This window comes from Cavia porcellus, unplaced genomic scaffold (assembly GCF_034190915.1).
Source record: "Cavia porcellus strain 051 isolate PalLab524CR breed Dunkin Hartley unplaced genomic scaffold, mCavPor4.1 scaffold_12, whole genome shotgun sequence".
Classification (NCBI taxonomy): domain Eukaryota; kingdom Metazoa; phylum Chordata; class Mammalia; order Rodentia; family Caviidae; genus Cavia; species Cavia porcellus.
Window position 1 is genome coordinate 18,849,624 of NW_026947495.1, and position 26,378 is coordinate 18,876,001.

General features: G+C 39.4%; 1 protein-coding gene across 2 annotated transcripts in view; it reads left to right on the plus strand.

Annotated features, from left to right (window-relative positions):
* Positions 1–6,765: 6,765 nt before the first annotated feature.
* Ccdc93 (coiled-coil domain containing 93) overlaps positions 6,766–26,378 on the plus strand; it is a 78,775-nt gene continuing 59,162 nt past the window's right edge. Inside the window, exons 1-6 of one of the 2 annotated variants that reach the window (XM_013142499.3) lie at positions 6,766–6,978; positions 11,318–11,431; positions 12,786–12,880; positions 18,458–18,569; positions 22,835–22,933; positions 23,576–23,632. In XM_013142499.3, coding sequence (XP_012997953.2) covers positions 6,937–6,978; positions 11,318–11,431; positions 12,786–12,880; positions 18,458–18,569; positions 22,835–22,933; positions 23,576–23,632 — 519 coding nt within the window. In that variant the 5' untranslated portion in view covers positions 6,766–6,936. The remainder of the gene's footprint in view (positions 6,979–11,317; positions 11,432–12,785; positions 12,881–18,457; positions 18,570–22,834; positions 22,934–23,575; positions 23,633–26,378) is intronic. The other variant, XM_013142500.3, reaches the window with a different exon arrangement.

The window sequence follows — 26,378 nt, forward strand, 5'->3', positions numbered from 1 at the left end:
CATTCTATAAAAGCCTTCCCTAACAATTGCTTCATCTGTTGTTCACTGGCATTCTTTGTAATATCTTTTATAGTTAGACAGTACATATAAATAATTGTTTTCCTAAGTTCTGTGAGCCACTCCAGCAAATTGACTGAACCCAAGTAGGCTATCATGGGAACTCTGATTTTTAGTTGGTTAGTTAAAATATGTTATAACCTGCACTTGTGATTGATCTCTAAAATGAGGGCATTCTTGTGGCAGTTAGCCTTAGGTCTGTGGGATTTGATTCTATCTACTACTAGACAGGAGCAGAATTGAATTTTATAAAAGATACTCAGTTGGTGTCTGTTGAAGAACTGTTTGGTTAGTGTGTAGAGAAATAACCCCACACATCTGGTAGTAGAAATGGATAGTTAAACGTAGTTTTCTTTTTTCATTATCTTCACATAAATACATAAGTGTGACTCATTAGTAAATTGATTTCATTTTATTTGATTTTGAGATGGTAAAAATATAATGTGTTTACATGTTTTTATTGCTTTTAAGAAATCTCTCATAATAATCCAGAAGCATTTTTTTTGGGTCTCTCTTCCAAAGTAACTCAGTTTTTCCTCATTTAGTTTCATAAAGAAGCTCAACAACACTGTAATTTCAAGGATACAATGTTGTGTAAGTGTGGTCTATTTAGAAGTGAGTTTTTTGAGCCAGTTGTTTCAGTTTCTCAACTGCGCAAGGGCAGGTCTTCAATTGCTGCTGATAATTCGGATTTTATAACATGAATGGCAATAGGAATTATTTAATGTGAGCAATCTTTCCACTGCGAACATTTGAAACTCAAATTCCCCTGCTATAGACTAAAGAGTAAATCATATTACTATAAGACTAGTATACTTACAAAATAAAATTTGACTTAAACACATTAACCAAAAATTGTTCTTTGATGGCTCTCATTGTGCTTATGTAGAATTCAAGCTCTCTCTGGCAACACTGGGTCCTAAGTGGTGCTGAACAAACACCTGTTTGCAAGCTCTTCCAGGTCTCTCCACCCACAAGCCTCAGCCAAAAGTGCATCTTCCACTCTGTGTCCAACTCTCACTCATCTTTGAGTCTTAAACATTAGGTCCCCGGAGAAAGTTTCAGTGGTCATCCTTCCCACTTCTCTTTTTCATCCCATCCTTTAACTTATCATTAGTGGCACTTATTTCAATATGTAATCATGTCATTTCACATAATCATCTGTTGCCTATTTGTTCACATCTTGGTTACTTTTCTCTCACTGTTGAGACAAAATACCTGAAGTTCAAAGTTAGGGAAAGTAAGGTCTATTTACAGTTTTTGAGGCTTCAGTCCACAATCAGATGGTTCCAAGGCACGGTGACATGGAACTGGGGCAACATTTCAAGGCAGCATCTAGCAAAAGCAGCCAGAGCAAAAAGAGGAAAACAAACCTTTTCTCCTGGCTGATACTGTACACAGCCCGCCTCCCTCAAGGACACCTGAGTACTTACAAAGTTTTTTTACCCTGGGCTTACACAGGATGAAGGTACAAAGTCAGAACTCTGGCTCCCTGCTGAGTCTCTCTGTTAAACCTCCTCAAGTTGACACAATGTATCAGCTGTAACAGTTCACTTTCTGTATTCAGTGTTCTTCAAGCAGAGGTTTGTCGGCTTATGGCATTTGGAGGGATAACTCTCCCTCATGCAGTGTATGAGTCAGATTATACTGTAACAATGATGATAAACTAACAACCTCCAAATCTGTGTTCACAGCAAACACTCATGCCTGTGTTCTCAGGTCTGCCCTATTCTCTCCTCATTCAAGAAACAAAAGAGAAGGAACAATGGCTATGGGGTATATTCTTGTGTTAGATGCCATAAGCATAGGAGAGTGAGGAACCCAGAATGATTCTTAGTATTTCCTGCAGAACTGCCATCATCTTATATTCAATTCATATTCCTCTTGACAAAGAAACTCTTATGACCCAAAGTCAATGCAGAAAGTCTGATGTCTGAAACAGCTTGGTGCTAAATACTAGTAATACCTCTGATATGGTGTGAATGTTTGCATCTTCTTGAAATTCGTATGCTAAAATCCTAGCCACCTAGCAGGTGATGTTATTAATAGGTAGCAACTTTGGGAGGAGGTAATTAGGGTTCTTCCTTCATGAATGGGACCAGTAACCTTGTAGAAGAGGCCCCAGAGCGGTGCCTTACCTCTCCTGCTGTGTGATCTTCTGGTGGAAAGCAGGTCCCCTGTGAGGAATGGGTCCTTATCAGACATCTGCCAATGTTTCGATCTTATACTTTCCAGCATCTAGAACTGTGGAAAAACAAATTTCCATAGTTTACAATCCATTCAATGTATGGCATTTTGTCATAGCCACTGCAACAGACTAAGCTCCCCTGTCTCACCCACTGTGAAAATTGAGTGCCCCTTTGGTACTGAATCACTTCATCTGCCCACAGTGGAAACTCTTCTCAGCAACTGGCACATAGTACGCACTGAGGAGCTATTTGGTGAGAAGTAAACTTTGGAAGATTACTTTCCAGAACTGTTGTAACTTAATAACTAGCTTAATAAACTTAATAACTAGCAATTTGTTAGTGTCATTAATTCAATGCTCTTAAAACATTTTTTCTCCCATGCAATAAAAGATGCCTCATTTTAATTACCTAGAATGAGGAAGAGAATTTTTCCCATACATTTAGTGACAGTTTCCTTCAGGAATTCTTTATTCAAGTTATGCACTCATTTTTCTATTAAAGTTTCTTTCCTTACTTGTGACACTTCTTGTCACAGGTGATGAACATCTTTTTTAAGTTTGCTTTTTAAATGTTTTAATGATTTTTTTCACAAGCAGACATCTTTAATATTTGCAGAGACTCATCTCTCATCCTTTTCTTTTGTGGTCTGCTAGAGTGCACATTTTCACTGGCAATACAGTCCACTAAATGAATACACTATAATATATTTAATCTTGTCTTAATGTGGGTTATTTAAATGGTTTCTAGGTTTTTCTTTTGTTGTAATATTACAGTGAAGGCTCCTGTACCCGAGCCCTAACATAGTGACATCAGATGTGGATTTCTCATTACTGGAACAAAATACCTGTGAAAGAAGGAGAGATTTAATTTGGCTCCTGATTTCAGTATATAGTTGGGTGACTTCCCTGGAGACACAGCATGGCAGAAGTGTGGTGGAACACACTATGCTCACTTCATTGGCATTGATAAACAGAGGGCAGAAAAAGCACTGGAAAGGGAGGGGCATAGGGGAAATACAATACTAAAGGTCACCCTTCCATGACCAATCTAGACACACCAGAGTGTGCTTCACTAATCTGCTAGGCATCTCATAATCCAGTCAAGTTGACATTCAAGACTAATTCTCATAATATTCAGGAATATTTTTACAGTTCTTTCATATTTGCCAAATTGTTATTGGAATACTAATCTCTAGACCCACGACTCAGATTCCCAGGCCCCAGGATTCATGTCCCAGATCCCTTTGCCTCAAGACTCGGGCCCTATCTTGGCCCCTTTCTTTAAGAGACTTTGACTTCAACCAGTCCTTATTTCACTATCCTTTTTTCTCCTTCCTTAGTAACACTGATTTCTGTAGGCTATTATCTTATTAATTTACATGTTTAATTTTTTCAGTAATTATCTTGTCTATTTGTTAACTGTATTCACTACACACTACACACTATTTGTTAACTGTATTCACTACACACAAAGAACAGTTTCTGGCACAAACTCTTGTCAAATTGGTTGCTTAATGAAATCGCTAGTGAAGGCTTTAAAATCTACTTGTCCTGATCCCATAAATGTTTAGTTATTAAATCATTTTAGCAAGCATACGTTAAGTATCATTCTCTCTGTGTGGTAGAGAATATAGCAGATATTGTAAAGTATGGTTATTCACTAATGTGTAGTTAGGTCCTTGTCAAATCCTTTTTTTATGTAGTGAACACAGTGTGGTCACGAAAACTATGAACAATACTGGAGTCTGTAAAACTATCGTTCTTTGGAAAATACATGGGGAAAACTCAATCAGGAAATTGTGTGTGTGTGTGAGCACGCGCTCTGGGCAGCTTTATCTTCAGTCCAAAAAAAATGAGAGGTTTAAGTCATTTTGCACTATGTGTGTGTTATTTTATTGTAGAAATGTCACATGCTAAATGTAAAATGATTCATGGTAAAATTTAGGATTAGGATTAGGATTAGGATTAGGGTTGAAAATAGACCCACATACAATTAAAAATGGTCAAGTAGAGCTCATTTATCCTAAGGGCTCTTTGTTATTTTTGGACTTTGAATTTTCTGTGCCACTGTGATCTGTAAAGAAAAGCAGTGCACTCAAAATGTAGTTTTTGCTATCATGTTTTACATAAAATGATTTAGTCCAAGGACAAAAAAGTCTAGTATTTATGCCTCTCCCTAGACCAATTAAATCAGATACTCTCTGAAGATAGAATCTAATGATTTCACTGTGCAGACAAGTTTGAAGGTTGCTAACACAGAAGGATCTCAGAAATATTAATGAAGAGATTACTAAAAGTACATTACATTGTGAAGCACAAATCTGGCCACATCATTTGCCCCAGCATTGCCATTCACATGCTATGCAACTTAGATGTGTCACTCTATTTTTTTGAACCTCCACTGTTAAACCTCTTGCTTTTTAAGGTTCCTGCACGCTGTAGACTTTTAACAGTTACCTTCTTGGTCACAGCCAGAACCCAAAGTAGTAGGATTGTGAACAGTCTAAACACAGAATGATTGAGTTGATGCTTCATAGAAATCTTGATCCAGAATAGGGTGATCAACAGGAAGCTCTTTACTGTGGCATCCATTTATCATGGACTGGGAAAGTACTTGTGAGGCACCAGGGGATCTGGCAATTGGAAGAATATCACACAGCTAGCTCTGCACTGAACATGCAGCGAAGTGCAGAGGGACCTACTGTTCATCTCCAAGTAGTCCACTAGGGACACAGAATGCATATAGAGGAACTTAGATTTAGAGAAGAGGGAGAACAATGTATTTGAGCTATTCCTCACAAATCTCCTCTGTCACTGTTCAAGGTCTCCCCCAAGGCTATGCAGAGGTTCCACTGCTCTGCTACCATGGCTGTTTTGCTAATTTTTTTTTAAAGCATGCTACTAGCCCAATTCTGCCACTGTCACCCTACACAGACAATAAAAAAGGACAATTTCTTACTGGGAAAGTTAGCTGCTCATGTTTATTTAAAACTTTGCAAAGGCATGTACAACAAGGGGCTGGTGCTGTAGCTTCCTTGAATCTTGTTATTCTCCAGGTCCCTTTTTTCCTGGGGTACTTTATATGCAGCTACTTAGGCTTGCCTGCTGTGTAAGATTTTGTTACCTGTCCAGAGGCATTCAGTATCTATCTATTCACTCTACAGTGGTCATAAATGATCAGTAACCCTCTACTTCCTCTCAACTATACCGTTTCAGTGAAGGACAGTTTAAAGGTTACAAAAATAAATTATTTGAGAAATTGTGAGAATGAGCACCTTAGAAACTAAGTTTTGTTTGCTTCACAATGGATGAGCACCAGAGAACTGAGGACTGGGACTGGGGATGGCACACAGCTCTGGGTAACTTTTGCTAATTACATTTCAGAAAGAAATGATGTACTTATGGCCCTTTCAACTGCTTGTGTGCTCTTGTTCCAGACAAGCTTCTGATTTTTCAGGATGAACTATGAAGAGTACAAAAAGTGCAATGAATTTTTTAATGGCAAACACAGTTACTAAGTACTTATTTTTTTAAAAAGAAGGATAAAGAGAGAAATGTTTTTTGACCTAAAGGAGCTCATTTTCTCACACTGCTCCCCACTCCCATAAGGATCTCTCTTTTTAAATTTTTGTTCTTATTAGTGCATTCACAGTACATAATGAATATTCTTCGTGGAAAGTGTTACATGTAAATAACACATCCTAATTATCTTTTCATCCCCCTCCCTCCCTCGCCTCTCCCTCTGTCTCTTGGTCCCCTTCCCTTTTGTAAAGGCTCTTTTCTACAGCAAACGATTTCATGCAATTACTTCTGTCTTCACCTCTAAAAAACGGGGGGGGGGGGATGGAGCAGCCATTTGGAAAAGGCACGGGGTTTTGGGCAAAAAAGAGAATCCCTTTAACATAGTGCCATCCTCTGGGACAGACAAGAGGTGCATAATACATGTGATGCCACAGCTAACAAAACAGACTGAAAGAAGGCTGCATTCTTAGGAATAACCTTGAGGCCGGGGTTGGGGCGAGGCAGGGGATGCAGGGACTATCCCAAACCAAATGTCCTAGCAACAAGATGTTATAGGTTCAGATGCTGGGGAGGGCAGCGGGCATGAGGAATACTTGGGAGCTACATTCTCTGGTCCATATAGGGAGAAGCTGTCCAGAAGCCCGTTAATCAGGGTTGGAGCCCGGTTTGGAGCTAGAATCCCCAAGCTTATCTGTGTCCCGACTCTGACCCGGGAGCTGGAAGCATCAGATACGGCTTGTACGGAGAACCGGCCTCACTCGGAACATTTGATGCCTGGAGAAGGCAGAGAAGGGAGCTAGAATGCAAAACAGCTCTAAGATGCGGAAAGAACACCTCTCAGGAATCCCTTCGAAGGAAATTGAGAGCCCCTACGCGGAGACTCAGTACCCCATCCGCCCCACAGGGCGGGGGCAGATTCTAGCCTACTCTGCATTACGGCCCCGCCCCCCGGTGCCCCTCTGTCACTGCGCAGACGCAGTCGCGCCGCGCTTCCGCTCCGGCGCGCATGCTCCGCCGAGCCGCGGCTCCCGGGAGCCGGCGCTGGTCGCGGCGGCGACTGAGGAAGTTTCTGCTTTGCACTCCACCCGGGTAGCGGCTCCGCTGGAGGGACAGCTTCTTCCGGACGCTTGGTGGGCTTCGCTGCCGCCCATCGTCAACCCAGGCGGATCATGGGGTTGCCCAAGGGGCCAGAGGGCCAGGATCTCCCTGAGGTAAGGACCTCAGTCTCGCTCGCACGTCAGAGTTCCTAAGGCGAGGCCGAAAGGTGGGGAGTGGGCGGAGAGGGGCCCAGGGTGCTTTAAGGGTATCCGGTCCCCTTCCTCAGGTGTCCACCTAGGGCAAGTACCATCCCGGACCGCGGAGGAGGAGAGCCTGGCGCCCTGCGTCGGAGGGGCGGTGGGCGGCTGGGGGCGAACTTCAGCGGCTCGCGGGTCTCCGGGGCGGAAGGGCTCTTCCAGCCCGAACCCTGCCTGTCTTGGCCCCGCGCAGCCCGTGCGCCGCCACCTCTGCAGCCGTCCCGGGCCGTGCGCCCCTCCCCCTGCGCTGACGGCTGCCCCGCGGCCGGGGCCGGAGTCACGAGAGGTGCTCGCCAGCACTGTCCTGCCTCCGTCGTGCAAAGGGCGTGTGGCCTTGGACCACCTCCCCTTTCTCTCCAGGTCCGTGGGGTCCAGAGGTCAGCGCTCCGGCCCCCTGTCGTGAAGGAATGCCTGTGCCTCTGCATTTACCCGCTTGGGCTTGGGCGGCAGGAGGAAGTTTGGGAGGCGGGTGTGCACTGGGGTGGTGTTGGAGTGGGGACGCGCGCTTCGGTGGTACCTTGTAGTGGAGAACCGAGCCTGGAGCGGAAATTTGCTGCGTTGCCAAACGACCACAGATATCTTCTCAGAAGTGTTTGTTACTGGGTCCCAGGGACAGGATCATCGGTGTGTTGTTTGGAAATAAAGCGAAAGCACATTCATTTTCTTTTGGTTGAAAATATCATTTAGCTAGGTGGTTTGTGTGAATTTTCTCTTCTAAAAACTAGTCTAGTTTGTTAGATTCTGGAGAGAAATTGACGCCACCAGCAACGCATCCCCACCCCTTTCTAAAGTTGTGAATCAGGCGTTTGGCTGGGAGATTGATGCTGGGACGTGATGAGGAGTCTCTTCCCACTGACCTTTTGCTTCTCTGTACCCCTCCCAGATCTTCAGTTCTTAATTCCCACTAATTGAGGAATCATTATGTTCTGTACCCAGTTGGGAATATAGTGATGGAAGGACTGGCATAGTCAGTGTCCCCAGAAGGCAGATCCATTGTCCAGTTGTTTTAAGAAGACCTAGCAAGTGTTACGTTGTTAGAACTCCTACGTCAGGTAGACGTGCAGGTTGCTTTCGTTTCATGGAAGATTGTTAAAATTTTTTTATGATTTTTGAAGTTTTCTTTTTTTTTTTTTTTGCTGCTTTTTAATTCTAGGCTGTCATCGATCTTTAATCTGGCCTTTTTCTGTAGAATCCTATCAGTTCAGTCACTCAGTTTCCATCTTAAACCCTCTTGTGCTACAAATGGGAAGGAAATCTTTAACTTGCTGCTGGGTCCCTGTAACCTTTTGCACACTGCTAGGAGGCTGAGTCTACTTTTATGATTGTTTCCCAAGAGCGTAAAATAGTTCCTCGCAGTTTTGGAGGCAGCCAGAATGAATATAATCGGATTTTTAGACCAGTCTCTCATCCAGCTATCATTAGCCCAGTCCAGCTAATTCATTAAATTCAACTTTTAAAACCCTTTACTGAATGTTTGTGAAGGATAAAAAGACAGCTGGGCTTGGCCATGCCTTCCAGCTTGCATTAACTGTAGGACAGGGCAATTGAAAATTTATTGGGCCTTGTTTAAGAGCTCACAGTCATTTATTTTTATCAGAATTTTAGTTTTAAATGTGTGTTAGTCATCTAGGTAGCTTTTTATGGCTTCAAGAGAGGTTATTCTTTTATTCTTTGTGTATTAGCTGGAGGCCCTTTTCCATTTTCAGAGTTAATCTGTAAAGGGAATTTGGAGTCAAATATTCCAGCTCCAGTGTCTTGTGCTAAAAAGTTATTTCACAGGCTGTATTGCAGAAGTACAGTTCTCTTTTCTGGGGATGAATGGATGAGAACCAGTGATCATGCATTTGCAGTTGGGTGGTCCCTAGAGCTCTTTAGTGAGATCCTCCTATGATATGTTGTGTGCTTCGTGGAAGGATTTTCCTGATATATGGTGACTGAAAAATTGAAGTATTCCAATTTTACTTACCAGGAATTTTAAGACAATATTTGTATCGTCTGATTATCATTTTCTACTGCATCTTCATGAATTGATATTTGTCTTTTTCTCTGAGGCTCTTCACTTCTAGTTGTTTCTCAGCCATCCCAGACCTTTTGAGAAGAAAAACAGGGTGTGAATAATATTATTTGATTTTTGTGTGGTCAGTAAGAACTAGTGAGTGCTAATCTTTAGAACCTTTCATAGGCTGGACCAGAGTCTTTTTGAAAAAAAGGGGATCAGTAAAATGTACAGTAGCTCAAGAGTGTCACCTCCCCAAGGTGATTAATACACCCAATTAAAATTAAAATTCTGATGAAAATGAATGACTGTGAATAAATTTTCAGTTGCCCTGCACTATAGTTTCATTAGCATGGGACATGCTAATTGCATGTTTAACTTTGTATTAATGTATATCCTCCCATTCCTGAGAGTTTGAATTTGATTTTCTGTTATCAGTGTTATGACTATAAAAACACTGCTAATACATGACTTCATGTAACACTTGTGTATCATTCTCTGTTTTGTAAGTATGTCTGTTCCTTTTATTACACACAATACTAGGCACCCACAACTTAAAGTGGAGGTTTAATTTACCTCATGTTTTAAGGAAATTCAGTCCATGGTCAGCTGACTCCAAAACAGAAACAACATGGCAGAAGGGCACAGTAGAGTAAAACTGCTTAGTTCATGGCCTTTGAGGAGAAGAGCAGGAGAGAAATTGCCAGAAAGGGACAGGAGAAAGGAAGTTGGTAACCAGGGCCATAATCCTGTGATTCACCCAGACACACCTACCAGTTCTCCAGAGAAATCCCAAATCCAGTCAAGTTGAGACTCCACCCTAACCACAACAGTATTTCTTTGAACCAAATCTCATTTAGCTCCAGTGAGGTAAACAAATATGTATAATATATAGATTCTTTAATAAGCAAGCTGGTAATTCAGTCGATAATACAGGCATGTATGTAATACTTGACATATTACTCAGAAGAGCTACTTGGTACTTCATTGCATGAATGGCATGGATGGACATAAAATGGTGATGCAGAAATGAACATTTCAGCAGGATTTGTAAGGGGTGGCATCTAATAGGAGCTAGAATTTGACAGTGATCACGAGATTATTAGAAAATGTCAGGGGAAGAAGAATTTTGTGAAGTAAAGAAATGAGAATGAGCAGTGCTTGGTTGGCCACAACCATGTTAAGATTGTTTGGTGGCGAAATAAAGGGATGAAACTGAAAAAAGAGGAGGTTGTAGCCAAATATCTAATTGCTGAACCAAGAAATTTGAAGTTTATCTTATAAACAGTATATGATACATTGTGATAAGGACTGGGGATTAAAGAGGAACTATGTGAAAGCTTTAAGACAGAGTGAGGCAAAAAAGATTTAGAGGCAGTTATAATAGTCACAACATGAAATATGAATAAAAGGGAGTGCTATATGTGAGGTGCACAGCAAAGGAAGATATAGCAGGTGGTGGTGTACGAGGAAAGTCAGAGATAAGCATGAACATTTGAACCAGAACCCTTTGATGATGTTTTGTACGGAATAGTGATTTTTAAATTTTTTACAATAATGGAAGACAGGAAAGGCAGCTCATGAAAATAAATGATGGTTGCAAAAAACCTAGAATATTTAAGTGGATTTAAGTATTAAATACCTGTAGTAAAGAGGATATAATTGAAAATTTCAAATCAATCCAAATTTAAATATATTGATGCATTCATATTTTTAAGGGCAGTATATTATGTGGCAATAATTATTCCTTTATATGTCTGCATTGAAAACCTTCTATAGATTTGCTTAGGGATCTAGAAAAGAAATGCAGAAAAGGTTACTTATTTGAATGTCATTCTTTGTTCTTCTCGTCAGTAACTTCCCAGACTGAATGAGTACAGTTTAAAATCCAAATGTCTTGTTTTGTCTGTGAAGAGCTTATAATGTAGTTGAGAAGCTTGTCGTGTAGACCATGTATTAAAGAAAAGAAAGATAATGTGCTCTAATCTTCCTTTTCTGTGGATTCCTTTAGCATGTGGTAAACTCTTCTCCCAACCAGCTATGGTGATTAACAGCTTCTTGAAGAGTAGAGACCTCATATTTTGGAATTCTGGCAACACTGACCGTGTTTGTGTAGATGCTTATTGAATTTCACAGAAAATCTGGGGCAATGAATAAGCCATTGTCATCTATTCCTTGATAATGAGATTGTGGCATTATACTTGGTTTCCCTTTATTCAAGATAGCTTTTACTAGCCACACTTGTGACTTTTGTTCTAGGTCGAAACAAGAGAAGATGAAGAACAAAATGTCAAGTTGACTGAAATTCTGGAACTCTTGGTTGCAGCTGGATATTTCAGGGCAAGAATTAAAGGCTTGTCACCTTTTGACAAAGTAAGTGGAAAGTTTACCACTGGACTGTTTCTCATGAGGATTTCACTGTTTGTCATGGAAGAGAATGAAGGAAGAGATTGTTTTTGCTTCCTCCATTTCCTTGTTAACATCCTTAATGCAGATTCATTATGGAAATATTTTTTCCTAGTTAAAGAAATTAAGGATCAGCCACCAGATTGTTAAGTTACTATGCATGAAGTTTTAGAAAATGCAACAAGCCAAAGAAATACTTTCTTCATTCAAGGAACTTACAGGTAGAATGAGGTTATAAAATTCATGTTATAAAATAATCTGAGTTAACAATTATTCCAAGTCACTGTGTTCACAGGCAGTTGACATATATTCCATTGATAGCAAATGCTCTGAGTTTGGAGGAGGGAGAAGCCACTGTGAAATAGAATATTTTAATGTAGAAGAACCATGAACAATTACGATACCACAACAGAGGTTAAGGGCACTGATACCCCTGCGGAAGAGAGACAAATAAACTAACATGCATAGAATGAATGGCATGATACAATAAGTGGCACAGTATACTGTGCGCAGAATGTATCTGACCTATGGAGCAGGTTGGGAAATTTTTAGGACTCTAATACTGAGTAGTTTAGGAGGTCACAGTCCTGGCTGTGCATAATGACGTCATGTGGGTTATTTTATAATATGTGTCCAGGCCTAACCCATAGAACTTCTAGTTAGATTTGGGCTGAGACCCTGAAATCTTTATTATATTGGACATATCATATGAGTCTAAAATGTAGCCTGAGATAAACTTTACTGTTTATTGCTATATCAAGCCGTGTTTGAAAAACATTTTGTTTCAGAGTGGTTTTTGGCCTGAGACTTATTTGCATCTTAGAAATCCTGTAAAAAAGTAGAGCACAGATTTCCATCTTCTTTAGATAGATGAAAATTTGTGTGGAAATTAAATAACAAGCCCAGAAATGCCAACCCCACTGCACTTATGTCTGGTCTATAAAACAGTTCCTCTGGAGTCTGGCACTTGTCTGAAACTGGGTCAAGAAAATCTTTCAGCTGAAAGTTGATGTCTGTCCTCTTACTACGAAGAAGATCTGTAGATAATATACCCATTTAATAATAAAAATGACATTATCATTTCAAATACTCAGAAGCCACACATGACTGACTGGTGTTGAACAGTTCAGGTATAGAACATTTCCAAAATTGCAGAAAGATTTACTTAACTGCTATTTTAGATGAATGTGAGGAGAACATTTTCTCTTGAAGTCACATATTTTCTATATTTACTGAGAACAGTTTATGTAGTTTATCTACCTTTTATTTCTGCTTTCCCTGAACTAGAAAGAGAAAACAAATATTTCTTTGTTTCTTACAGGTAGTAGGAGGAATGACTTGGTGTATCACCACTTGTACCTTTGATATAGATGTTGATTTGCTCTTTCAGGAAAACTCTACAATAGGTCAAAAAATGTAAGTTATTTGAGTTTGCGGTAGAAGAGCATAAAGTGGGTTGGAAGGAAATTTTTGTGGGGCTGGGTCATTATGTGTTATATTCACATTCTTTTTCATTCATATTATGCTGTATGTAGTTATTCTTAATATAAACTTTAAATGCATACCTGTGGATTATCTCCAACTCTTTTAGCCCGAATTTGTTACTCTTCATGTAGCACATTTCAGAGTATATTTGATTTGATTTTTTGGTTTTTTAATTGCTATTACTATTTATTTGCTCAGTAATAGAAACTAATGGTACTAAGCCAAGGAAAATAGAACTGGGTCAGAAAATCCTATAGAAAATATTCATAAGTGTGTTCCAAAGCTGTTTGTGATTTTTCAAAACACATTGTCCATGCCATTAGTATCTTTGTAAGAAGGTAATAGCAGGCAAGTGAATCTCATTTCTTAGTTTCTTGGTGAACTGACCCTTTTTCCTATTATGGTCCTTATTGCTGGTAATACTTCCTGTCCTGCAGTCTACTTGTCTGATATTAACATAGCTACTGCCGTTTTCTTTTAATGTTTCATGGTATATAGTGTTTACATTCTTGTAATTTTTCTTCATTTTGAAAATTGGTTTCCTTAGACATCATGTAGTGAACATTTCCCTTCTTAAACAATCTGATAATTTTTTAATTACTCTGTTTAGATGATATTTAATGTACTTATGATATGGTTTATTTTAAAAATCTGTCTTCCTGCTGGTTGTTTTATATTTTTTCATTGACCTTTTTCTGCACTGATTGGGTAGTTCTCTGTGGCTCTACTGTATCTTTTCTCTTGACTATTAATTTTCCTTCTTTTTAAAAATTTAGTGACTGCCTAATATTAAGATATTTGTAACATGTATTTTTAATTAATTAGTCTTTCAGTAATGCATTACTTCAGATATAGTGTAAGACCCATATAACATACTGCTAATTCCTCCTTTTTCTCTTTTTGTACTGTATGTTTATTTTTTAAATGTGTTATATAAACTTCACAGTACAGTGCTCATAGTTTTTGTTTTTTGGTACTGGGAATTGAACTCAGGACCTGCACTTGCCTGGCAGGCGCTATGCCACTCAGCTATACCACTGACCCTTTTGCTTTACATCATAGATTAGCAAACTTCTACTGAATAGGTCCAGATAGTAAATAGTTTAGGCTTGTCTCTGGTTTGTTGTTATACTGCAAAAGTAGCCATAGATATATACACACAAGTGAGCGTGGCTGTGGGGACCTAACTTTTGAGTGTCTCAAGTTGTGCTAGATGTTTCTTGTATTTTTCAACTTTCATTGCAGCAAATACTCTTCCAGTTAATAGATGGAACTGAAGCTGAAAGAAGCCAGAGTGACACAGCTAGTGTATAGATTGTTTAATTTTGAGGCTATTGCTGAACATGTTTCTCGATCACATTTCCATTGACTGTATAATTCATCTTTGTGAAAGACATTCATCTGGGTGGAAATAGATTAGAGAAAGAAAAGGAGACTTCTCCTTTCCATTGCCTTCATTGTGTTAGGCAGAACCTTATTCTGCCTGCCTTTAAGAGAAGGCAGCTTGGGCTCCTTGTTAGGGATTTCACATGACACTTTCACAGTGTCATGATTCAGCAGAGCCTTGACCATGTTAGTAAATTATTTAGGATACACGGTTCTGCTCTCACACCTGCCAGTGGCCACCCTGACTTTGGTCAGGCCACTTCTTCTTTGGGTCTCAGTTCTGTAATCTGAAAGAAGTGAATTTTTGAGTTCAGATATATACAATTCTGTGATTTATTTCATTTTCTGAAATATTACCCTCTCTCAAGAAAAAACACTCCCAAAAGGATTAAAAATGGTTATAAATATACACAAGAATCAATAATAGTGGAAAAGCAGAGTAAAAGAAAAGGAAAAAAACCTGGGGACATGTGTAACAGGTCCTCAAAATGCTTTGTTTTCCAAAGATTTGGCAGTAAGCTTTCTGGCAGTGAACAGAAAGAAAAACGTGATAAATCTTCCTATTCACATTTGACTTATAGAAGGAAAATTGGTTCTTAGGAATCAAATTCTTAGTAATAAGACCAGTGGACTACTCTCAAGGCTTCATTAAAAAGAACACTATTTAGCATTGTGCACTTTAGTGGTCAACCATGAGTAGCGGGGCTCTGCATCCCTGCCATCTGCTGCTCTGAGATCATGGCATCCCAACAGGCCACTTGTAGTGAAAGATTTCCTCAGGAGGCAGTACATGGAGTCCAGGTGTGTGCCCTCCTCTCTTTCTCTCTGGAGGTAGGTTTTGATTATACAGTATAGGTGTGCTATACCTGAAGTTAAAAAAATCCATATATAACAGAAGGATATAAAAACAAAACTGATGTCTCTTCTTTGCATTCTACTCCAGATTCTACTGCAAATTCTTTGCATTTTATTCCCTGGAAAGAAACATCTTCAACTGTTTGAGGTTTTGGTTTCTTCATCTCCAATCACAGATTTATCTGTTTCATTAAAGTCTGATAAGAATGGGAAATTATCTCACCTAAACTCCTCACAGCATCCCCTTCATCTTCTTTCAATCTTTTATTACTTTTAAAAAATATTGTTGCCTAGTTTTAAACTTTCATTTTTTGATTTGTTACCTGTTTTTTTTAACTACTTAGGATGTACATTTTTAGCATCTTTATTTTTCCTCCTATTTTCATCTATCACTACCTTTAAAATGGTATAAGAGGATATTCATAATAAGTTGGCCATACTTTTCAGGAAAATTCTAAAATTAAATCTATAATCAGTTTGGAATAAGAGCTGAGAATTGTGATAGAATCAGAGTTCCTGAGTAGGTGGTAGAACTGGAATTTAGGTCTAGGTCTAACTTGCTTTATTTTAAACTGTCTGCAATAGAAAACAGTACATGAACACTTAAAAATTATAACACTTAAAAAAATAACTACGCATAATGACAAGTGGTCATTTTAAAATCTTAGACCAGGTGACCTCTGTTGTCCTCCCCCTGGTTTCTGAGTAATCGACAGACCCATCCCAAGCTCCAGAAAGAGGCTGAGTAGGGGCTGGTGGATATTTGTGGGAAATCTTTTTGATTTCCTTCTGTGCCTGCGGTATCCTTCCCTTGGGATACTGATGAACAGATGAATGGACTAGTGCTGAGGGGTATTCAGAGAGGACCCTGCTGGAAGGCAGGGTGTTGTGCTGAATTATCTTGGGGTCTCAATCTCTTGATTTTATTTAAACTGCTGACTGATTCAGTAATCCTATGTAAATCAGGTGATTTGTAACCACTAGAGGGAGCGCTCCTCTTGCTGAACCAAATGTAACTATAGAAAGGCTGTGTTCAGGGTTTGGTGCACAGGTGTCCAGCTTGAATGAAGTTAAGACATGCATTGAGCGAGACTCAGAATCAGCACTGGTTCTTATCTTCACTTGCTCAGCTTAAAGTCTGAGTAGCAGTGGCAGTTAAACACTCATCTCTTCCTCTCTTAAGTTTCAAAGGAATTGAACAGGCATGGGAGCCTGGTAGAGATCAAAATAAAAAATAAAGCTTATTAGAGAAGGCCTCGATGTGTTACCAAGGGGATTTTTTTATATTCCACTGCCAGACTATCCCGTTGGATCCCTGAGAAGACCTGTTAGCCACAAACTTCCTCATTGGTGCTGACCACACATTTCTTGGCAGAAAAGATAAGTGTCCCAAAGCAGCCTCCTCACAAAGCAGTGGCTACTGGAATGACTGAGACCTCCACGTGACAGCTTCCTTTATCCTCTCAGCCCTTTTAGAGCAGCTTCACTGCTTTCTGTTGGAGAGAGGTGAGGAGAAAGAGGCAGAAAATATTCTCCCATCTGACTCTCTTCTATAGGTAGAGACTTATTCCCTCTCTGAATATATGCAGTAAGGTATCAGCCTGTCCTCCCCATGTGTTTTTCTTTTAACATATGAGAGTAGACGTGGGTCAGTGGAGTTGACTGTTTCAGAAGTTTTTCCTTACTTATATCTCTGAAACTGATTTCTAGATAACAAACTTTAGTGTGGCTCTAGTGTGGACTTAAAGACCATTCTCTAGGGAATTGTTCTAGTCACTTTCCTTTTACTGGACAAAGTACCCAACACCACAACTTAGAAGATGATAGCCTTATTTTGGCTCAGTTTCAATCCATGATGGGCTGACTCCAAGGCAGGAAAAGAATAGCAGAGGTTTATGAAGGAGGAATAGCTGCTCCATCCATGGAAGCCAGGAAGTGGGGAGAAGGCATGATCTGGGATAGGAGATCTGTCCTCCCAAATCATGTCCCTAGTGACCCACCCACCTGCAACTAGCTCTCACTTCCTAACAGCCCATCCATGGATGAGTTCACTAGTGAGTATAGTGCCCCCACGATCCACTCAACCTTCTTCACACATGAGGATTTAGGGGGAACAGCTTAGATCTAATCCATAATGAGGGTTGTTTAGTTTTTGCCTCTAGGTCACTTTATTCTTACTAAGACTACCAGGGAGTAAAAATATCATGCTCCCACACAGGTCTGCATGCTGTGTTGAAGTTTAGTGTCAGTTGAAAGCACTAGCCTATTCATCTGTGTTGAAACTGTGTGTCATTTTCCCAGCAAGCAACTACAGCAAGACAAGTGGAGATTTCTTTGAAAAAGGAACTTTTTGGGAGACCCAAAATCTGTTGAATTTGAAATATCTGCTAAGCTATAAGTAACTCTGTTCACCAGGGCCTGCCTTCATGAGGAGATAAGTCCTTCGCTTATAAACAAGATCACAGTTGCTGCTATGACCAGCTAAGATTTTTTTTCTGGGTGTGGATATTACAGAAATGTAACTTAGAAGCCCTATTTCTCTGTACAGCTCCAGAAAGCCATTCCAAGTAACTATTTTTAAAGTTTCTCAGTCATCGTGCCTTGGCTTTTGGTATTACAGTCTTACCAAATAATCTTTTTTCCTTTCTTCTCAAATTGATATAAGTAAGGTATAAGAAACAGATCAGAGATCTGATGCCTGCTGATTAGAGAAAAGTGATAAGAGTAGATTTGCACACAACACCTCCTTTCTCTGACCATAAACTGTCCCATCCAGGCTGAGCTGAGAAACCTCCTCATCATAGCGAAAGTTTCCCTTTCTGTGGCAATAGTAGCTCTCCCAAATCTAGGATTGATTTTAGAGTACACACACATAATAATGTGTGTACTCTTAAAATATTTTTGTACCAAAGTATAAAAAGTATAGGTCATTAAAATTAAATGTGAAAGAATAGGGAGCAGTGATAACTTTATTTTACTATGTACAAGTATTACAAGTATTGCCACTTCAACATCACTATCATTTCATAAAGAAAACACTTCAACATTGAAAAAAACAGGAAGAAAAACATTTTAAATAAATGAAGTTTTGTGACCTTACATGCAAACCTAAGTTGTGCTACTTTTTCTTATTTTTCACTCGGCCAGGAGAAACTCAGTCATGCCCTTACTCTTGATCTATGAAGCCTAAGTCCTTGTATGATGCCCAGAATTTAGAAATTTATTGCTACTCACTATGTTTTCACTCTGCTTGTTTTTCTCTGACAGAGCTCTGTCAGAAAAGATTGTCTCAGTCCTTCCAAGGATGAAATGTCCACATCAGCTGGAACCCCACCAGATCCAAGGGATGGATTTTATTCACATATTTCCTGTTGTGCAGGTAAGATCTTCTGTGTGGTTTCTTACCCTCTCATTCCTATAATACATCTGGCCCTTGGATCATCTGGCCTGGATCCTGGGGTTTATAGGTGTGTAATGGATTTTTTGCAACAGAATGTGATAGTGTTGCCTGTCACCGTTTTAAAGGTTTCCAGTACACTAGGACCCTAGTTCAGTGGTGGTGGACCTACGACACACATGTCATTTTTCTTTTAGGATGAAGGATGTTAATGTGTAAGTTTTTTCTAAACTAAACCCTCAGTATTCGGGTTTAATTGCAGTGTTGGCACTTTGCGATAAATGAGTGGGTTTTGAGTTGCTGTTTGGGCACTCATCTCTCAAACGGTTCACCAGCACCGCCCTAGTATTACACTGTTACTTGTTATGCTCTTTCAGTGTTCTTCTCAGTCATTTTTATTATATTGTGAATAAAGGTAAAGCTCCAGAGCCTTGTTCTAACGTCTTTCTATTTAATATTCAGCTTTAGTTCATTCTTTACTTTTTTATTTTGTTTTTCATTTTTTGTTATTCTAGCCCTTCTTACTTTGTTCCAGATTTTTCTAAACTGATGCTTCCTCCTGCCACCAGACCTTTGTATATCCTTTGGGCTGGAATGCTCATCACTTCTTTCTTTACATGCATTATTCATGTTCATCCTTCTGATCTTGATTCTGCCAATCCTTCCTTTGCTACATATTCCTTTCCTACATATTCCTTTGCTTTGTTCTTCATGTAGTTACATTCCCTTCCTTCACAGGAATCTTCCTCCCTGGAGTTTATAACTGTGTGTATTGATGTGTGTGATTATTTATCTGTCTGTCCCTTAAGACTGCAAGCTTCATGAGGGCAGGCACCGGGCTTGTCTTGCTCACTTTTTATATCAGTGTGTCTGGCAATTTACAGGCACTTAGTTCTTACTTGACTGTTAAAAGTCTTCTGGGAGACTTCTCTTTGGCCAGCTTTTTCCCAAGGCTGTGATTGAGTGGCCTTTGCTGTCAGCTTCCTGTATTCTAGGCAGTTCTTGTTTCTGGACTTCCTAAGCACCTGGAAAAAAGGAAGAGCAGAGGACCTTATGTTTGTTTCCGCTGTATAAACATTACCTTGCACCTGATCCTAAAAGTGTTTCTATTTTAGACATCTATTATAATTCCAGTCCTACTTTTGAGGAAAGTGAGACTCAGCATAATCAGTTTGCTGAGGTCAGAGAACTGGTGGGTGGACTAGTAAAGATTCTAGTCTGAGCACTCTCTCTAAGCATTGTGCCCTCCTATTCCACCACTCACACAGCCATGAATAAGGTAGTTGCACAACTCTTGTTAGAAATCTTCTGGTTCTGTAGGATTTCATAGTGAGGAGTTAGGAGCACAGACTTTAGAGACTCCCTAGGTTTACTTCACCCTGAAGTTAAGCTTGGTGGTACACACCTCTGATTCCAGCACTCTGGGAAACTGAGTCAGGCAGGTGAATTAGAATTTTGAGACCTTGTCTCAGAATAAAAATAAAGGAAGAAAGAACTGGGAATATGGCTCAACATGAAGGCCCTGGGTTCAATCCTCATTTTAACAAAAAGAAATAAAAAAGCTTTGCCTCTGTCACTCTCTGGCCATCTGACCTTTAATGGCTTAACTTTGCATCTGACAGGATGAGAAATAAGTTAGTACATGTAAAGTATTTACATACATTACTGGTAGTGAACATTTTATAAGCATAAAATACTGGCTTGTGTTGTCATCTGTTCAGTCTTCCTCTGGACTAGACTTCAGATAAAATGTCTGAGTTGTGCTCACTTCAGCATGTATACTAAAATACCCTAAATTTTATAAATTTATAAGCTAAATTTGTTAATTTGAGGTTGAGAGAGTTCGGTTCAGAATTTGACTTGTATGTTTGATAAACTTTGTTTGATGCAAGGAAATGGTACCTTACCTTTTTTGTGAATATGAAAAGTCAGGGCCCCGTGTTGATGATTGCTGAATGCTCCAATACTGCCACACTGTAAAGCTGTTACGTATCCCTCAAAGCATGGCTCTTTTAGAGGTTAAACTTACTCAATCGCATGTTAGACATTTGGGAACAAAAAATTTAGTTCTGATGTTAAAAGATGAATGGGAAATGATGTTCCACGATCAGTTTTGGCATTTTGAGGATTTGTGAATGTTCCATGTTGTGAGTGGAATTTTGAGAAGTTACGGTCTGGACAGGAGCGCCTAGACTAGTGGTTAGCTAATTTTTTGATTTCATGAACGCATAAAATTATAAAGCAAAAAATGAAGGTTGATGTTGGGTCAGCACTTGTCCAGGCAGGAGTATTTTTAAAAGTAACTACAATCTTGTTTTTCCTATAATTTCCTAGAGGAAAGGCCATTTAAACTTCCCATGACAAGAGGACAGTCTTTCAAGTTGAATATGTTTAGCTTTATGGAAAACTCACACATGCCTCAAGGGTTTTCCTGTTTCTTAAAGCCTAGCTATAGACCAGTGGTTGAGAACAATTAACCTAGCTATTGCAAGTAATTCTGGAGGCTCACCAGCTATGTTCACAGCGTTTGACAAAGTACTCTGAAAGCCAGCTGAGAAAAAAATACGATTTAACTTCCAAACCTTTGTAGTTCTAGGGCATATCTTATTCTACCATGCCAGAAGTATGAGTGCTTGGAGGTAAATATTTGTCTCAAGCCCTGAGAGACCTATGGCAGATCTTGACTGCATAAGAGCTATCCCACTACAGCCCTTCCCTCTGGGACCCCAAAACAGAGCTGTTTATTCTCTGAGAGAATCCTGAGACTCAGCAGGCTTTCTCTGCCTTCTTCACACTTCAAGATCCCACTTAGGAATAACTAAGATTAAATCCAAGATTAATGGAGTCAGATCTGAAAAGGAAACAGACACAAAAAGCTAAAAACCGGGTTTTCTGATCTGAAAGAAAGCGGAGCTAAATTGAGTTGAGCAATAAGTTACTTTAGTGGTCCAGAGCTGTGGTCCTAGGGTGGGAGTATGGATGGATGCTCTGGTATTCTGGATGCTCTCTGATCCTCTTTTGCTTCTGCTTTCAGTCAGTGCCCAGAGCCACTGTTTGGATGCAGAGTGGGGTAGAGCAGTAGAAATAAACAGAAGGTACTAACACCAGAGGAATATTTCCCATCTAGTTATTGGCAGCCACTCCTGTCCTGGACACCCATTCCTAAATATGTTCTTTGCTTAAGCTGGGCACCCTCTACACATGATGTTCTTCTTGTATCTACTTTCCTAAGCTTCATCAGATCTGAGTGCTTTTGGTAAAAATATAGCTAGTACCCAAAAACTGTTTTGGGGGCTGGAGATGCTTTTTCTGGAAAAGGAACAACAACTCTGACAAATGATTTCCTGTGTTATATCCTTCATTAATAAAGGGAATAAATAGCAAGGAGAAGCACAAGATTTTTCTGCACCATATACTCCTTTCTGCATTCTTACCTGTAGTTCTAGGACCTTCCACAGGTTGTGGCGTGTGTGTGTGCGTGTGCGTGTGCGTGTGTGTGTGTGTGTGTGTGGGTGCGCATTCACATGCATGCACATGTGTGTTTTAATTACCTGAAATTTTGAGTTGCTTCTGGGTGTCAACCCAATCAAGCGGAAAGGATCTCCCCAGCTTTGTGGCTACAGAAGATGAACAAATTACGTTGTCTGTGCCTCAGATTCTGTGAAACTAGGCTAGTGTCATCTACCTTATAATGTCTTGAGGATTAAAAGAAAGTGGTGTATCAGGCTAACCCAGTGTCTGGGATTTTTAGTACAGACTGTTTTCAATCCTAATATTGTGGGGATTTTCTTATCAAATGAAGGGTTGTGTGAGATACTGTCTGTGACCTTTCCCAATTCCCTGTTCTGTGATGCAAGCAGCACAGCAAAAAGTTTCTGTACGAGCCACCACTAGGGCCAGTGGTTGGAGAAATATTTGCCTTGTACTTTAGATATTTACAGAGCACTCTCTGTTATGATTTCATTTGCTCCTGTTTCAACTGTGTACGATCAATAATATCAAGGAATTGATGATCTTTTTTTCTCAGAGAGGCAGACTGAAGCCTGGAAATGTGAAGTACAGTTTCAAAACACTTACGCAGATATTTGGCAGTAGTCCCACTGGGTCTTACCATCTGGAGTGCCCTGCCAGCTGCTTCTCTGTTAAGACAACTGCTGATTGGCATTCAGAAGATACATTATGTCTGAGCAGGACTTTGCCACAGTGAGATTTTATGACGACTCACATTTTCTCACTTATTTCTCTAGTGGCTGGTGAAACGAGCTATAGAAACAAAAGAAGAGATGGGTGACTACATCCGTTCCTATTCTGTATCCCAATTCCAGAAAACTTACAGTCTCCCTGAGGTCAGTATTGTGCTCTTCCTTTTTGTCCGCTGAAAATGCGTGTATATTTAGAGACTCCCAGGAAGGAGGACATAAAATTGACTGCCCTTTCTTGGTCTCACCTCAGCTTTGAAATGGGCTTTGTGATGCAATAGAAGTGCCCCTTTAGATTGCCATGGGGTGTCAGGCCCTACATTGCTGCCATTTCCTTTGAATTTTGGCACTTAATCCAGAACTTGTATTAAACTACAAAAACAGGGATGTATTTTTATGTAAAGTTTTTTGAGAGATTACTTGCTTAGGACATTTCTATACTAGTGATTTTGAATAATTAAGCTACAGTAATAGCTAAGTACTATGGAACAGTTACTGCATGCTAACATTTTGTATATTTTCTGCCCTTCCAGTTATTATTGTCCTTGTTTTGTTGAGATCACTTGTCTTAATTGCTACACTCCTTATGGCTGAACAGACCTATGCTGGAGGTGTCTACCGAGATTCTAGCCTTTTTCCTTTGCAAATACAGTACATTCCAATTTGTTGGAAACTTGATATGACTTGAGGCAGTACAGTGATAAGTCAGTTTATATGGAAGATTGTTGAAGAAGCCTATTGGGTTTTAATCTGTCTGTGGGATTTGTTTAATTCTTGTTTATCTTTCAGGATGATGATTTCATAAAGAGAAAAGACAAGGCCATCAAGACATTGGTCAACCTCTCAGTAAGTTCCCTTGCCCATATTTCTTGTCCTGGCACCACGTTAGTTTCTGGTAGCCCTTTTTAAACTTACAGCTCAGCTTCTTGTTTGCTCACTGCCCAGACACCGCTGTCTACAGGTAGAATTTGTCACAGCCAGTGCCTGAGCGCTTGCTTTCAGTTTTAAGGGAGAAATACCCAAATGCAAAGTGCTTCCTCATTTATTCCAGTGGCAGGAGTAAATTTTGAATTGCTCCAAAGAGCAGATGGTCAACTGGAAATGATAAATTGAGGGTAGTGCTGCACATCCATTCCCACTATGACTGGAGAGACTGAGCAGTTTCTGGGTCTCGTGGGTAACAATGGGGTGTCCTTTGTCACCATACACAGTGCTCCTTAATCACAGGGTATCTATACACCTGCACGTATTTCCCAGCACTTCTTTTTTTGAGACAAAGTATCACTGTTTAGTTAAGGCTGCCCTTGAACTCACTGTGTAGCCCAGGCTGACCTTGAACTCATGGGGATCCTCCTGCTGTGGCCTTCTGAGTGCTGGGATTACAGGCCTATACCACCACTCCCAGCAAGCTAGTGCTTTTCAGGACACTAAACCAGAGCCACAGTAGCATTATTAGTGGCACTTTCTGTCCCTGGCAGGAAAGAAGCCCTCGTGCCTCGATGTACAATCTTCTAGAAACAATGCATAGTATTACTTTGCATTTTGTTTACTTCATCTAAGCTGTATTATGCCTAAAGTTTTAGTCAGTTTTGTAAGATTGAGCTTGGCTTATGTATGTTGCATTAGGTGACTTTTATACTTGCGTTGCCTGTTAATATGCTACCCAGCTTCACTATCAGATACTTTACTCAGGTGATTTGCATAGCATTGTAAGTTAAAGGTTGAGTTTGTCTGCCATTTATCACTTTGTGAACTTGCTATGGAGTTTTTCTGGAAAAATAATTCTAAACTGATTTAGCTTAATAAGTTTGTGGTCTCCAAAATGATTACCCTGAGAAGAACAGTAGTTAATTGCTGATGAAAAACATGAAGTGCTCATGTAGAACAAGAAAGTTTTTGTCTCTTGATAGTTGTAATCTGTATGTTTTTCTCAGTTATATGGTGGAAATGGAAAGGATAGAAAACTTTTAAGATGGTGACACTTATTATTTCCAGATTTGGTGGTAGGGCTAAATAATAGAAGAAATGGTATGACATCAGAATAATTTCTTTCATGGTTATGAAATTGTATTAAAGTGTAAACAGTGTTGCAACATTCTTAAAGTTTTTTTTAAAAAGATTGGTGATACAGAGGAAATGAACATTAATCTCACAACACAGAAACAACCATTTTTAATGCCTATATTTCTTCTGTATTTTTAATGGGCGTTATAACCTTATTGGAATCATAATTGAAATCTAATTTTGTCACTTTCTTTTTGCTTGCCAATACAGTGGTATCTTGGTTTACAAGCTTAAGTCTTTCCACAATTTAGGTTACAGACCGAATTGGACAAGAATTGAATCTCCTCATAAGGTCAGCTTTGAACCGAACCATTGAAATTTGATTTGATTCTCATCTAATTTGGTTTGCCACTAGAATCATAGAATTAAGTCCATGAAGGTACCACTGTACAAGGTCTTGCATATACTATTAAAAATTCTTCTTTAACAGTATTTCTCATGAAATAATAACCAATTAGTTTGCTGTGCTGTTACTTTCTCCTGTCTTTGGTAATATTTTTTATCTTGAAAAAGTGATAACACTTTGAGGAAGGAAGTTGGGGGTCTGGTAGCTGGAGAGGAAGGGAAAAGAAATTTTTGCTGCAAACTACTATTTGAATTTCGTGCTAAGTTTTATATCACCTATTCAAAAATAGTAAGTACAAGTTAAAATTTTAATGCTTACTTGTATATACTTCATGTGCAAATCTCACCCTGAAACTTGGGTACAAAGTGAGACCATACTGAAAATAGTGCTCAGCCACATGACTGAGAAATTAAAAAGGTCTACATAGCTATTGAACTTCCTATCAGTAAAATTGGGCCTGACATCTATCATCTCTACACCCATGAAATAGTTATAGACCATTAGAGACACATTATTTCTCTTTGTTATTTGTAATAATGTTTTTCTTTTTTAAATCCACTTTCACTTGATGCTATGACTGCAGAGAGTTTGAAGAGATATAGCTGGGTGTGGTGTCACCCACCTGTAACTCCAACACTTGGAAGCCTGAGGCAGGAGGATTGCCATGAGAACAAGGCCATCCTGGCTACATAGTATGCTTAAGACTAGCCAGAACTACATAGTGAAACCGTATCTCAAAAAGACAAGCAAGCAAACAAATAATTTGAAGAGATAATGATGATGGACATAGTTCCCAAACATTATTCTGAATGTTTATAATTAACCCTTGATAGAATAAGTAGGAGAGAGGTAGGGATAGTACTATATAGAAAATGTAGGGGGAGGAAACTTTATGTAATATGTTCTGTTTTGTTGCTTGCTTATTTTGCTTGATAATATGGTGAGAATATCTTCCCATGTGAATAAATGTATGTCCAGGGGATTTTTTAGTAACTGCAGATTATTTGTTGCAGGGAACTAATTCAACTTAGTTTAGCTGGCATCCTTTTCCCTCTTAATCATTATGTAGAATATCCCATAGCTAATTTTTCTTTTATCTCTATTTACTAAGATATATTTCATAAAATAGAATTGGGTTAATCATTATGCTGACCGCTATTATAATCACTTGCCAGATCCCCA